We start from the raw sequence: 14,649 nt of genomic DNA, 5'->3' as shown, positions 1-14,649 counted from the left end.
CGTTGTTACTATATGCTACCAAAAAAAGGGGTACATAGATACGGTGGCAAACAGATTAATAAAGAGCAATTAAAATTAATTATATTAAGTATTCTCACCTTAATTAATTGTAGACTGTAACAATCCAAAGTTTGCAGGTGTGAAATGCAGACTAAATCCAGAAGGAATACCACAGCACAGAATGTTGTTTCAATAAATCTTCTGTTGCTCTCATTTATCAGTTGAAAATTAACTTCATGATGTTGCAAAGTGAAGACAAAAACAGCAAATCAAGAATATATAGTTCACAAAAGACAACACCACTGTAGACCTTGGCTGTTTCAGTATGACCAAGTTGAACTTTAGTCTCATTCATTTGTTGGATAATCTGCAGAAATGGCAAAAACAAAATATTAATTACATTGTTAATTAAGGAAGGCATTAAATACGCCTAAGTTAAACATATAAAATTTACTCTGGAAGATAAGTAAATAACAAATTACAAAATGAAGGCGTATGTTAATTCATAGATAAAAGTTAAAAAAGCATAGGTCCAATAGAAATAATAGATACCCAATGTTGTGAATAATAGATAGTTGCTAGACTACCATAGATTCACGCTATCATCAACTTATGCTAAGGCCAATAGATGACAGAAGAGAAACCATCGATCCCAAGGATCGCATTTGCTGGGAAAATTACCGTGAAAATAGTAAACATTGCTAACCTCGAGGATTATTGTAGACAGTACGGTGCTCCTAAACGTTGACAACCGAGAAATGAGCCACCGAGCAAAAGACAGAACATCACAAAAATTGCACCTTTCAAGTACAAGAGGAGGTTGTGGAGAGTCCAAGTTTCCAATTCTTATTCTTTGTTTCTTTGTGACAGCCTGTTGAAAAAATTTAATGTCAATTTCATCTCAAATATTACGTTGTAAAATATTAAGAACTAACTTACACAAATTAAATTATAGACTATGGAAGGAACTCTGTCATTAATAATTACAATTTAGAAGAAAATCACAACCACAAATGCAACTTCAGAAAATAATTAAAGATTTCTTACTCTTTCCACAAATGGATCTTTTCCAATCCCAAGAGAATAACATATGAGTGGGACTCTGCTTTTCCATATTCCAAGCCCTTTTGATCCACTGTCACCATATTCATTTATTATTCTGTTAAAACAATTTAATATTAGTTATATGTTCACAATGTTTTTGTTAATGATTTTAGTGATAAAACGAAAGAAATTTTTCACGTGGTCATGAAAAATCGATAGTCATCGCCTAAAGCTATTTTCAAAATTCAATAATTCTAACAAAATCGTAATTCATTGACCTCAAATAAACCGAGAATCTAAAAATTTACGGTAGATGAGTAGACAAGCAACATGCCAAGATAGAATTCCATGTTGGAATACGAAACCAGCACGCCGTCGAAGTCGTTCACACCAAAAAAATTTATGCAACGCTAATCAAACCCTATCTATTACTAAATATAAAAATTATTCCACACAATCAAATGAAAACCGAAGAACAATTAGGGCTAAATACCTTCAGGCGTTGTCTTCGTTTACGGATAGCAAAAAAGTCGACTCGTCTTCTCGAAGAGCGAAGACAAGATGACATAATCATTACTGAGCGAAATCGCCGGAAGATCCAAAGATGATAATACTTCCATCGATATTTATAAGACGTAGATTACAGGTTATGTAGGTGCGTTCAATTATACTAACTCAGTTTAATTCCTAAATAGAAACCGATTCACCGTTAAAAAAAAAAACACCCCAACAAAACTACTACAACACTAACAGAATATTTTGACTACTTATATCAATTTCTAAAAATTAATGCAATATTTCCAAGTAAATTAATTAAAAATAAAATTTACGTACATTCTTGGTGAACATATACATTACAAATGAAGATACTTGATTGACTGATAATTTGTTTATGACAAATTTCCAACAGAAAATTATGGTATTAATGTTTAAAGAAGCTTTCTTTCTATCTTGCTGAACTACTGTTTTATTAACAAATTCATTACAATTGATTTAAAAATTTCTTAAGATTTTTTCCTTGTATTCAGTTAAAAATTGATAATTTGTTTATAACAAATTTTCAACAGAAAATTACGATATTAACGTTTATAGAAGCTTTCTTTCCATCTTGCTGAACTACTGTTTTATTATCAAATTAATTACAATTGATGTTAATAATTTCTTACCATTTTTCTTTTAAATTCAGCAAAAAATTGATACTTTGTTTATAGCAAATTTTCAACAGAAAATTATGGTATTAATATATAAAGAAGCTTCCTTTCTATATCGCTGATCCACTGTTTTATTAGCAAATTCATTACAATTGATGTCAATAATTTCTTACCATTTTTCTCTTGATTTCAGTTAATATTGATAATTTGTTTATAACTAGAGCATGCAAGATATAGAACTATTTCAACGAACTTAATGAATTCTACTAGATAGAGCATGCAAGATAAAGAACTATTTCAACTGCGGGGTCATCTTTGTCTTCTCCAACGTCGATCTGAAACAGATACGGTGGTAACAGATTAATAAAGAGCAATTAAAATTAATTATATCAAGTATTCCCACCTTAATTAATTGTAGACTGTAACTTTTCAAAGTTTGCAGATGTGAAATGCAGACTAAATCCAGAAGGAATACCACAGCACAAAATGTTGTTTCAGTAAATCTCCTGTTGTTCTTATTTATCAGTTGAAAATTAACTTCATGATGTTGCAAGGTGAAGACGAAAACAGCAAATCAAGAATATGTAGTTCACAAAAGACACCACTGTAGACCTTGGCTGTTTCAGTATGACCAAGTTGAACCTTAGTCTCTTTCATTTGTTGGATAATCTGCAGAAATGACCAAAAAACATATTAATTACATTGTTTATTAAGGAAGGCAATAAATACGCCTAAGTCAAACACAAAAAATTTACTGTAGAAAACAAGTAAATATCAAATAACAAAATGAAGACGTATGTCACTTTATTCATAGATAAAAGTTAAAAGCATAGGTACAATAGAAATAATAGATACCCAACGTTATGAACAATAGATCGTTGCTAGACTACCATAAATGCACGCTATCATCAATTTATGCCGTGGGCAATAGATAACAGAAGAGAAACCATAGATCCCAAAGATCGCCATTGCTGTGAAAATTACCGTGATAATAATAAACAATTACTAACCTCCAGGATTATTGTAGACAGTACGGTGCTCCAGTTTTATTACTAAACGTTGCCAACGGAGAAATACACTGATGGTTGAAATGAGCCAACAAGCAAGAGACAGAACATCACGGAAATTGCACCTCTCAAGTACAAGAGGAGATTGTGGAGAGTCCAAGTTTCCAATCCTAATTTTTTGTTTCTTTGCAACAACCTGTTGAAATAATTTAATGTTAATTAATTATGTTGTAAAATATTAAGAACTGTAACTTCCACCAGTTAAATAATAGACTATGGAAGTAACTCTGTCATTAATTATTACAATTTAGAAGAAAATTACAACCACAAATGCAACTTCACAAAATAATTAAAGATTTCTTACTGTTTCCACAAATGGGCCTTTTCCAATCCCAAGAGTATAATTTACGAGTGGGACTGCTTTTCCATACTTCAAGCCTTTTTGATCCACTGTCTTCATATTCATTTATTATTCTGTTAAAACAACTTAATATTAGTCATATGTGCACTATGTTTTTGTTAATGATTTTAGCTATAAAACGAAAGAAATTTTTCACGATGTGGTCATAAATATGAAAAATCGATAATCATCGCCTAAAACTGTTTTCAAAATTCAATAATTCTATCAAAATCGTAATTCATCGACCCCAAATAAACTGAGAATCTAAAAATTTACAGTAGATGAGTAGACAAGCAACACGCCAAGATAAAATTCCATGTTGGAATACGAAACCAGCACGCCAGCGAAGTCGTTCACACCAAAAAAATCTATGCAACGCTAATCGAACCCCATCAATTACTAAATATAAAAAGTATTCCACACAATCAAATGAAAACCGAAGAAGAATTAGAGCTAAATACCTTCAGGCGTCGTCTTCGTTTACGGAGAACAAAAACGTTGGCTCGTCTTCTCGAAGAGCGAAGACAAGATGCATAGATAATGACATCATCATTATTGAGCGAGATCGCCGAAAGATCCAAAGATGATAATAGTTCCTTCGATATTTATGAGACGTAGATTATAGATTTTATAGTTGCGTTCAATTATACTAACTCAGTTTAATTCGTAAATAGCAACCGATGCATCATTAAAAAAAAAACTCCCAACAAAACAACTACAACACTAACAGAATATTTTTATGACTACTTATATCAATTTCTAAAAATTAATGCAATATTTCCAAGTAAATTAATTAAAAATAAAATTTACGTACATTCTTGGTGAACATATACATTACAAATGAAGATACTTGATTGACTGATAATTTGTTTATGACAAATTTCCAACAGAAAATTATGGTATTAACATTTAAAGAAGCTTTCTTTCTATCTTGCTGAACTACTGTTTTATTAACAAATTCATTACAATTGATGTTAATAATTTCTTACCATTTTTCTCCTGAATTCAGTTAAAAATTGATAATTTGTTTATAACGAATTGACAACATAAAATTATGGTACTAATGTTTAGAGAAGCTTTCTTTCTATCTTACTGAACAATAGACAAAGAACGAAAATTAACTTTGGTATTAAATAAAGACACCNCGTAATTCGAAAAACAACAATGACAAACAATGGTCGTCAACAATGAAAATTACTTTCAAATAATGGCCGACAACAATGAATTTACAATGATGGTTGACAACAATGAACTTGTATTAATGGCCGACAACAAAGAATTTACAATGATGGCTGACAACAATGATAAAAGTGAATATTAATAAGAAAAACAAAAATGATTTGCCCTTTTTGCTGGAGCTACTTAATACGTTGTATTTTAGCAACAGATCCGTCTGCACCCACTACAAAAAAGGGCAGCTTAAGGTTTATTTTAGCTACTACTGGAGTAAAGCACTGCTACAATACAAACATATATAAATAAATTGTTAGCTTCACACAAGTAGAGAATGCGATGTCAAAGTGAAAAGTACTACAACTAAAAATCACAAAGATTACTATGAGACAAAGAAAAAATATTTTAGTCTGAAATATTAATTATAGTGCATACATTCTTACCTCCATAAAGTACAAGATATTCCAGATGAAAACAACAGCAAATGAAATACTGGAAGGACTGTATCACTCGTATACTATTCATTTGAATGAACTCCAATACGTTTTGATTTANGAAAAAATATTTTAGTCTGAAATATTAATTATAGTGCATACATTCTTACCTCCATAAAGTACAAGATATTCCAGATGAAAACAACAGCAAATGAAATACTGGAAGGACTGTATCACTCGTATACTATTCATTTGAATGAACTCCAATACGTTTTGATTTACACGTCAATGTGTAAAAGAGAACAACAAAACAGAACTACCTGCAATATTATTAAACAAGACATGAAAAATTAGAATATACCTACTAATTAAAAAAAGTAAAATTGGATAATACAAAATGACGACCATAGACAAGACACCATAAACTATCCATAGAGCACGTCACAAATAAAGTATTATCATAGCCATAGATAATAGATCTACAAAGGGTATAGAAATATACTGTACCATTGAATACAAACAGAATAAATAGGGCGTGTTCAAAATTCAATAAAAATACATACAATTCTATTCTCGTTCTCAGCCTAGACTAGGTAAAGTTCTCAGGTAACGCCATAATCGTTTGTTTCTTATATTGAAGTTACAATAAACTAAAATTAAATTCATCTACCCTACCCACAGGAATTACAAAGGGTCACGACGAAAGACTTAACCTATACCTTAAATAAAAAAAGATTAAAAGGATATAAAATGAAATAAATAGGAATGGGAATACATAGAAACATCGTAGGAAATGCCAAATGACATAAAAAACGGCGAGTAGACATGCCGTAATTTCACAGAAATTTGTAAACAAAAAATCATAGATGTACAGCAGGCTATTATGATTGTAAATTTTCGAATTTTACAGAACATTAAACTTCTGTAAAGAAATAATTTATTTTCTAATAAAAACAATTAACACTCTACAAAAAAGAGTATGTAATTTACAAAGCTTAATCGTTGAAACAAAAGTACACATAAAAATTGTTTTCAAAGCGACAAAATTAAAACATATTTTATGTATTTACATGACTATCGCTTAAAATATATAAAAAAATGTTCCATGTAACCGCTGAAAGTATTCGATAACAACTATTTCGGCAAACTAAAAGATCGCAATCGTTTTACAAAAAAGCTTTTCTTATTAATTCAGAAACAGTATGCGAAATGTATAAAGGACAAAAACTTTGATGACTTACGACACAAAATTCTCTTTTTTTTTAAGTCTTGCATTTTATACAAGTATTACACAGTATTTATTCATTTTATTTATTTACATCTTAAGCTAATCAATTTCATTTATGTTTCGTTAAAATAACGTTACATACAAATAAAAAGGAAATACTTTAATTTTTCCACTTTTTTTCTCTACAAACAATAAGTATTCAAGTATAACAAATAAAAAGAAACGCTGACAATTGCGTACACATATATGGGAACCTTATTGCCATTTCGAACAAAAAATCTTGTTACACAACTATTTATACACAAAAAAAGTTAAACGATTCATCTTTAATCGTTATGTTCATTTTGTTTCTGTTTTATGTTTCAAAAAGGGTGCAATGTAGTTGTAATTTCGTCTAATGTGTGTATTAAATATAGTTTAATACTAACGACTTAATTAGAAATTAATCAAAACAAACTTAACGATGCATAGGAACTCCTCAAAAAATTGGTCATTGCACAGAATGTCTTTAACGTTTTAATTACTAAGATCCTAGAGAAAAATGCACGTATGCAAATAGTCAATTGTTTACTAAAAGAAAAACAAAAAACTTGACCGACTATTAGGTCTATCGAATAACTTATAACCGTCATAAATAAAAAAAAAATGAGCATCATCTAGACATTCTTTACAATGTTCTGCAGTTACTAGAAGTACGGCGACTTTAAAAAATTCATTGCTAACAAAAGGAAGCCATAAAATGGGTTATTTACTAACAAAGACGTTAATTAGGAGCGTGTACGACAAACAAATATATTGCATTTTATATTAACAATTCGAATTGTAATAGTCAAAAGTGGCAGTCGCGACAAGCAGTCCAGCTACCTGTCGTCCCCTTCAGAAGTACTAGTTGAAACGGTTTTTTCTACACATTGTTCGGAAGAAGTAAGTGTAACAGTTGGTTTACAAAGGTAATCTTTCGGTCGAACTTCGTTTTAGGGCACACACAAAATATTAACTCAAAAAATTTCTAACTGTTTTTTTTGATCTTAATATTTTCTAACGAACGCAAATTTTTGACGTTCTACAAGTTTTTTTATTAGATCATACCACTTACAATGAAAACATTTAATTAAAAGCGTTATAAAAACATATACTGTACCGATTAAAGCTTATTAATGAAATTTAACAAATCCTGAAAAGTTTTAAAACACCTAAAATGAAAAACTAATAAAAATTTAAAAAAGAACTTGCAAGTATCATTCAATTAAAAAATGATATTTTAAAGCATTTTAATTGGAACTGAATTAGAATAAAAAAAAAAAACAAAATGTACGCTTGTTTGAATAGCTTTATGCTTAACTTATCAAATAATTTAGTTACCTTCTCTTCATTAGATAACGATCTAATAATAAAAGACTTGTAAAACATATACAGTGTCTTTTTGTGGATTAAAAACTAATATTTTAACACCTACTCTGTCTCGTACTGTTGTTGATGCTGTTCACTACGAAAACGTTTCGTTTCGGGCTCATTGCCCGTTTCCAACGTCTCACCTCCACTCACAGGACTTCCTGAACTCCGCTCGTCCATGTGCCTTTTTAAATCTATGCCCATGCTGCTGTACACACTACTAAATGATAAAAAGACATTGCGACGTTAAATATATATATAATTAATGCGTTATGTATAAGTACCCAATGGTACAATATTAAAAATTAATAATACACTTGAGTGTTATACTATCAACATGAAAAAAATTAAAGGACTTTCTGATACGTAAAATAAAAAAGTAACATAAAACAAACACTCTTTACCTGTACTGAGTGTAATTTTGGGTTTGAACGATGACTGGCTGAGGTGAAAAAGAAGCTGGGGCAGGTGACAAAGATTGTTCTTCAATTACTTGTGCAGAATTAACTAATTGATATTTATCTGTAAAACACATCATTAATCGACCTTTCTAAAAGTAATTAACATTATTTATTTATTTAATAGGAAATATAAAAAATGGGATTACAAAAATAAGAAAAAGAAATGAGTTACAAGAAAAAAGAGAACTTTCATACAAATAAAAAGAATTCATTATTAATTAATTTAAGTTTCAGTAACATTTTGTAGTATTCATTTTTTAAATTTCATATTTTAACGATTTTTATATTTGCTTTTGCTAATTGATTGAAATATTGAATGACAGTATATAATTTAGATTTTCTACCTACTTACTTTTTACAATTAAATATTAAGTAATTTACCTTCCGGATATTCCTGACCGTTTGACGACGAATTCATCTGCACGACTTGGTCTATTTCTGTCCTTTGGGGCACCAACAATCTCGATTTTGTGCCCCCCATAAGGGCAGACATCTGCTGATGTCCAATCATGCCCCCTGAACCAGGATAATTTACGTTATTCGGTCCAGGACTTCCCGGTGCCGACTGACTTATCTCTACCATTTGTTCTGGAATGGGAGAGCTCTCGCGAGACAGGCCTTCAGGTGTCATCAGCCCCGAGGACATCACATGATTTGGAGAAGCGGGAGCACTTCTTCAAGAATAATTATATAAACAAATAAAAAATTTCACACTAACAAAATAAAATAAAGAATCACAGGATTGTAGTGACATACCTGGAACTGAGACCAAATGGAGCACGGAAACATGGCACCCCACGTTGTCGCCTTCTTCTAAAAGCTTGTTCAATAAGCTTTGCCTCAGATTGTGGATCAATACGCCAAAAACTACCTTTTCCAGGCTCTTCTTGACTACGAGGTACCTGTAATAGTTATGCCATTAAAAGTAAAGTAGTAGTATATAAATGGTGAATACTTTTATTTTAATATTGAAGTTTTAAACATTAAAACACACTTACCTTGATAAAATATCTATTTAAACTGAGATTATGACGTATTGAGTTCTGCCAACCTTTATCTGCGTTTCTGTAGTAGGGGTAGTTTTTGGTGATGTAACTGTAAATTCCCGACAGAGTTAGTTGTTTGTCAATGGCACTAGCTATGGCCTGAACAATAAGCTGTGCATACGAGTACGGTGGCTTAGAGTCGTCTTTTGTACTACTATTACTGCTGCTGCTGCCTGCTCCGTAAGAATCGTTTATAACCACCGGTGGAAGCTATAAATTGGAGAAAGAAAAATTACACGAAATCAACTCAAATAAAACCCCCCAAAAGCAAAACAAACACAAGTAACATTACAATAAACAAGGTTATAACAATGAAAACCTTTTACAAATATTTAAAGTTCTTCTTATTTAACCAAATTATTGTACACTGTTAATTTACGTTCTGGTAGCTTAGAATCTATGGAAATTCTTTCATAAATTCGTAATTTATTAATAATTATCACTTAAAAAATATATTTTTTGACATTCAAATTTCATGTTGGTATTACAAATAACAAAAAGGAAAGTTGGCATTACTGAAGCTTTACTCAAAACATTGTAAAGATGTGCACAAATCAGATGAAACTAAATAAAATTTTGCAAAACAAACTATTTTTAATGTAAAACTACAATAAAAAACCAAAATAAAAACGACTAAAATTTCAATAAAAAGCAAGAAGTTTTGCAAGATTTCTTATGGTTTTTCGGATTACCACGTACGCTACTCTACCCCAAATTAATTTATCATTTTCTAGGCCAAATTTTGTCCATATACAGACCGTCACAAATTCGAACGAGTTACATAATATACGAAAAGACACAAAAGAGCCCTACTCAAACTACATATAATCAAAAATTAATAAGTCAACTATTTGGGATTTAGTTATAAATGACGTTTTAATTGTAATATTACGTTATGTTTTGTCACAACTTTTAAATTTCAAAATGAAGAGTAAATTTTTAATTATAATTTTCTCGATGATTATAATGAATCTGAACGTATCAAAAACTTATTTTAATTTTATTTTTCTATCAATTCTCCAAAAAGATTACTATTATTATCACCCTAACTCGACATCACAAATTCTGTTTAGCATTAATTTCTCCTTAATCAATTGGACTAGATGAAGACAATGCACATATTCCACTTACCGAATTTCCATTGGACGTGGGTTGTCGATAGATGTGTTCCGGACTGTGTGCGGTGGAATGATGCCCGTCATCCCGATGAGCAACTTGTGCTGCATACTGGGCGACCATTTGCAAGTCTGCCGATACGTTCCTTCTACCGTGTCCTCCTTTAAAAAATCAACACTCTACATTTCCGTAAAAAGTAAATAATCTTTTAAATCCATCCTCACCCCGTGGACTAGCAGGACAACTGTTGGCGGCACTAATCGTACCAGTAGGTGAAGGAAACGGACTGCTAAAGCCATCATTTTCGGGGATGTTAATCCTTAAAGGAGGCAGCGGCCCTGCCGCACACACTCCACCGCCTGGTCTGTCTCGCTGTTGTGAGGGAGACACTTCACGTACCCGAGGGGGTGGTTCGCTGCTTTCATCCACCAAAGATTTAAACATCAATCTGATGTTTGTACTTGGGAAACGTAGAGTACATCTATGTAAAAAAAAAAAAAACAATCTTTATTGGCTGAAAATTAGTTCATCGTGTACAAACAGGCACATTCTGTTTCTTTATCCTGGCTTCTGGATTCCATCGTGGTCCCGATTCGTCCCCTTGATCTCAACCTCCACCACGGCGAAGCCCAGAAGCCAGGAAGAAAAGTTGGACTCTGGCCGCGAAAGCTTACGATGTATCACACATAAGATGGGATTAAGGTTTTTTTTATAAAAGCCGTACCAATACAATTAAAAAGTGGATCAAACAAATGCAATTGTTATCTCAAATTTAATGTTTTTTTATGATTATAGTTCGAACATTGAAGTTACTTTCTAAAAAATCGGAAGTTTTTTGGATTCGAAAGTGATAAACGTCTGTTTGTCAACTTTGGACATCAATAAATGATATGATAGCTTAAACAAGACCACAGTGTACCAATTCACATTTTTACGTACAATTAACAGTACTTGACGAGGAATTATCATGTTTTTTTTTATTGCGAAAAACAGCGTTTGGTAAACACCAAGCCAGTAACGCAACAAAAGATGATGTAATTAATGATAACGCTTCTAAAATACCTAGTTACGCTGCAATTTTTAATAAAGTCGCGCCAAATTAACAACAGAACTTTTATTTTATTGTTTGCAATACGAAAAGGGAAAGTAATAAATTTAGGTAAATGTTTTTGTATTTTATATTTACTTATAGGCAGTAAAATTATCTATTTTTACACGTAAAACGATTATTTCGAGTTATTGATTAAGCCATGTAATTATCGAATTTGCATGCTATTTACGGAACGTGTTATTGTAGTAAATGACCTCCAGAAAACATCAAAAATACTCCGCTGCGAAATTATTACATTTTAACAATAAGCCCAACAAGTACAATTAAAACCAACGACGACGATACATAAATAAATAATCTTTAAACTCGTTCCGTTTGAGCAGGTACCATAATCAACAGCGCAGCTCAATTTAAACTGATTTAGGAAAGCTGTGTCATTCACATTTTCTATTCTCATCGACCATTGGTTTTGTATTTTGTTATTGTTTTAACATAAACAAATAACTATATGTATCTATATTTATTTGCAGTATTTTATTATTACATCATTTTATTTCACATTTCGTGCGCCATTTAATACATTTATCAATTTAGTTTTTTTTATTGATAAATAAATTGCAATTCACACTTTACTACATGAATAATTTCCTCCATTCACAGGCTGCAATTCATTATATTTAATTATTGAGTACTTTCAATCGTGTTGTTTATTTTTAACGTCTATAGGTACCTACATAACCAGACACTTTAATTTGCTTCCTGTTTTCCTACTGCATTTTTCACTATTTTTCTAGTTAAATTTAATTGCATGTATTACAGGTAAATTAAAATCAAGAAAAGAACGATATTTTTTAAGTCAAGTTTTTCGCAATAAAATCAAACAAATAATAAAAACACAAATGCACCTATTATTTTATTATTCAGTGCTTATGAAAATGGGTTGTCTAGTATCGTGACCTTGCAATAATATTTATATTTCCATCAGTGAAAGTGTAAATAAGAATGAAAAATGTGCTGTAGAGTAAACATAACTAAATGTTATTAACATTTTCGATGTTTCTATTCTTATTCCACGATGCTGTTGAAGATTTGCTAGGAATGCTTTTAACTTATCCTTGACCCATTTTCGCGTTTATATTTAGGTCGTGCCGAGAAAATTATCATTAAAAAATACAGAGAGTAGAAGTAGATATCTGTAGGTATCTCAATTTTGAACATTGTAATTCAAAATTAAACCGTTAAAAAGTAAATTCGCGATAAAAATAAAAGTTCAAATTTCATACTGGCCGCATAGGTGGGCCATTATCTTGTAAGTTCACGTAAACAGATGTTTATATATACGCAAAATAGATAAAGAACTTTAACGCGACATGAAAGATAACGATGGTTTAATTAAGTGCGCCTTTTAAAATCTAATTTTAAAATAAAAATTACTGGTTTAATGAACAGACAACGTAATGTTTATTTTATTCAAACAATGGCCGACAATAATGAAAACCGTAATTCGAAAAACAACAATGACAAACAATGGTCGTCAACAATGAAAATTACTTTCAAATAATGGCCGACAACAATGAATTTACAATGATGGTTGACAACAATGAACTTGTATTAATGGCCGACAACAAAGAATTTACAATGATGGCTGACAACAATGAACTTTTAATAATGGCCGACAATATAATAGAAAGAAGAATAATGAAAGAATAATTATTGAAAATAATTACAGCAAACCACGTTTTCACATAACCTAAAATATACATATTTAAGCTGGTACATTTATCTGCACACTAATAAATGAATAATACATAAAAACACGTGGTTTCAATATGGATGTCGTTTTGCTTCATAAATAAAAGTTAAAATAGTTACGCGTGTTTTACCAAAATAGGTTTCGAGTCGTAAAAAATGTAACCAACGAATGCGCCGTTTCATTATTCTATTGCGAAAAAAAATGGCTCATCCAAAAATAATCTAACCCCAACATTTAACAATATTATAAGCAAGTTGCTCTTACAAAAACGAACGTAAACCACGTGGTACGTTTTGCTGTTATAATAATAATTCCATCAATATTTACGTGATTCGGTCAAAATACCGACCGAACAGGGACAATAAGAGCGAAATTGGCTCGCACCGGAGTCGGAAACATGAGACAGCCTATTATGACGTCATTGGCTCGATAAACACACCACGTTAAAATTTCTGAAAGCATTTCCAATGTTTATTTATATTTTTCCGATAGGGCTTGTATCGATTTTCCGATGCAGAGTGTGGGTTAAATTTCACACACGGGGGCACGGAAACAGAATTATCATGAGAGTATTGACGAGTACGTCACGCAAAATAAAGACAACAGCATGTGTAATAACCTCAAGGCCCACAAAGATAAACACGCTACCACAACACATGCATTCAATCATCGAAAACGGCAAGCATACGTTTGTTTACATAACATTACCACTTGAAACAAAAATTAATTTTATTAACTTACGTTTTCGGTAACTGTATGGACGGTGCTCCTTTACGTTGAAAAACGCCGTCCACAAACACTCCGTTTTTCCCATTGCACATCAAGTAAAAATAGGGATGATCGAAAAACACTTCCAAATGTCTCCTTGATATAAAACTAGAGTGTCCCATATTCACGTCCACGTCTCCACGGGAACTGTTCCGGCCGATAACGATTCTATTTTGACGCACCATGTATTCGAAACCGCGGCCCTCCAAACATGCTATCACATCCCCCTGCGATTCGGGGGACCATTTTTGCACTTTTGACGGACTCGTGGGCGCCGACTTTAGAGCCAGAAGGGCCCAAGCATCGCTTTCTGCCGTCCTTGAATAACCAGACATCACGAAAAACACTAATAGTCACAATTTACGCGACTCGTGCACCGTTACCGAGCCTCACTGTTTACTTACAAAACGATACAATGATAAAACGTGGGAGGGCACCTGCACTGTAAGTAAAACATTTCATAATTGCTCGTTGATATAGAAGAAAACCTAGCTGTTAAATGATTAAAACCAGGTATGTCGCGTCATCTTTCACGTAACAATCAAAACATTTTTCATAAAATATCTCTAGTAGAAGTACATTGAGCGTCACCTATTAGAGAAACGATGAACTTTCATTACGTTAC

General features: G+C 31.8%; 2 protein-coding genes and 1 long non-coding RNA gene across 5 annotated transcripts; all 3 read right to left on the bottom strand.

Moving 5' to 3' along the window:
- Positions 1-69: 69 nt before the first annotated feature.
- LOC108734622 lies at positions 70-1,694 on the bottom strand. The gene is made up of 4 exons (XR_001937417.2): positions 1,538-1,694; positions 1,048-1,159; positions 707-871; positions 70-367 (listed from the first exon to the last, which is right to left on the bottom strand). It is a non-coding gene; the product is annotated as an uncharacterized LOC108734622 (long non-coding RNA).
- Positions 1,695-2,491: 797 nt separating this feature from the next.
- On the bottom strand, positions 2,492-4,407 carry LOC112906705. 2 transcript variants are annotated; one of them, XR_003232525.1, is made up of 5 exons: positions 4,064-4,407; positions 3,567-3,676; positions 3,206-3,398; positions 2,599-2,864; positions 2,492-2,530 (listed from the first exon to the last, which is right to left on the bottom strand). XR_003232525.1 is itself a non-coding variant. In XM_025981374.1 (4 exons), exons 2-4 carry the CDS (start codon positions 3,666-3,668, stop codon positions 2,839-2,841), a joined length of 321 nt encoding a protein of 106 aa, XP_025837159.1. In that variant the 5' UTR covers positions 3,669-3,676; positions 4,064-4,402; the 3' UTR covers positions 2,539-2,838. The 2 variants fall into 2 exon arrangements, 1 of the variants encoding a protein (XP_025837159.1); XM_025981374.1 differs by lacking the exon at positions 2,492-2,530 and having other exon boundaries at positions 2,539-2,864; positions 4,064-4,402.
- A 2,055-nt stretch (positions 4,408-6,462) lies between these two features.
- LOC108736140 (forkhead box protein K1) lies at positions 6,463-14,620 on the bottom strand. Of its 2 annotated transcripts, none has more exons than XM_025981371.1 (8): positions 13,998-14,620; positions 10,677-10,933; positions 10,468-10,613; positions 9,289-9,546; positions 9,047-9,192; positions 8,672-8,964; positions 8,234-8,351; positions 6,463-8,049 (listed from the first exon to the last, which is right to left on the bottom strand). In XM_025981371.1, exons 1-8 carry the CDS (start codon positions 14,357-14,359, stop codon positions 7,890-7,892), a joined length of 1,740 nt encoding a protein of 579 aa, XP_025837156.1. In that variant the 5' UTR covers positions 14,360-14,620; the 3' UTR covers positions 6,463-7,889. The 2 variants fall into 2 exon arrangements, with proteins under 2 accessions (XP_025837156.1, XP_025837157.1); XM_025981372.1 differs by having other exon boundaries at positions 10,468-10,610.
- Between the last annotated feature and the right edge of the window lie 29 nt (positions 14,621-14,649).

The sequence above is a fragment of the Agrilus planipennis genome, unplaced genomic scaffold (genome assembly GCF_000699045.2).
Source record: "Agrilus planipennis isolate EAB-ADULT unplaced genomic scaffold, Apla_2.0 scaffold5, whole genome shotgun sequence".
NCBI classification, from domain to species: Eukaryota; Metazoa; Arthropoda; class Insecta; order Coleoptera; family Buprestidae; genus Agrilus; species Agrilus planipennis.
Note: the sequence above shows the minus strand (reverse complement) of the source record. Positions and strands in the feature narration are given on the sequence as shown.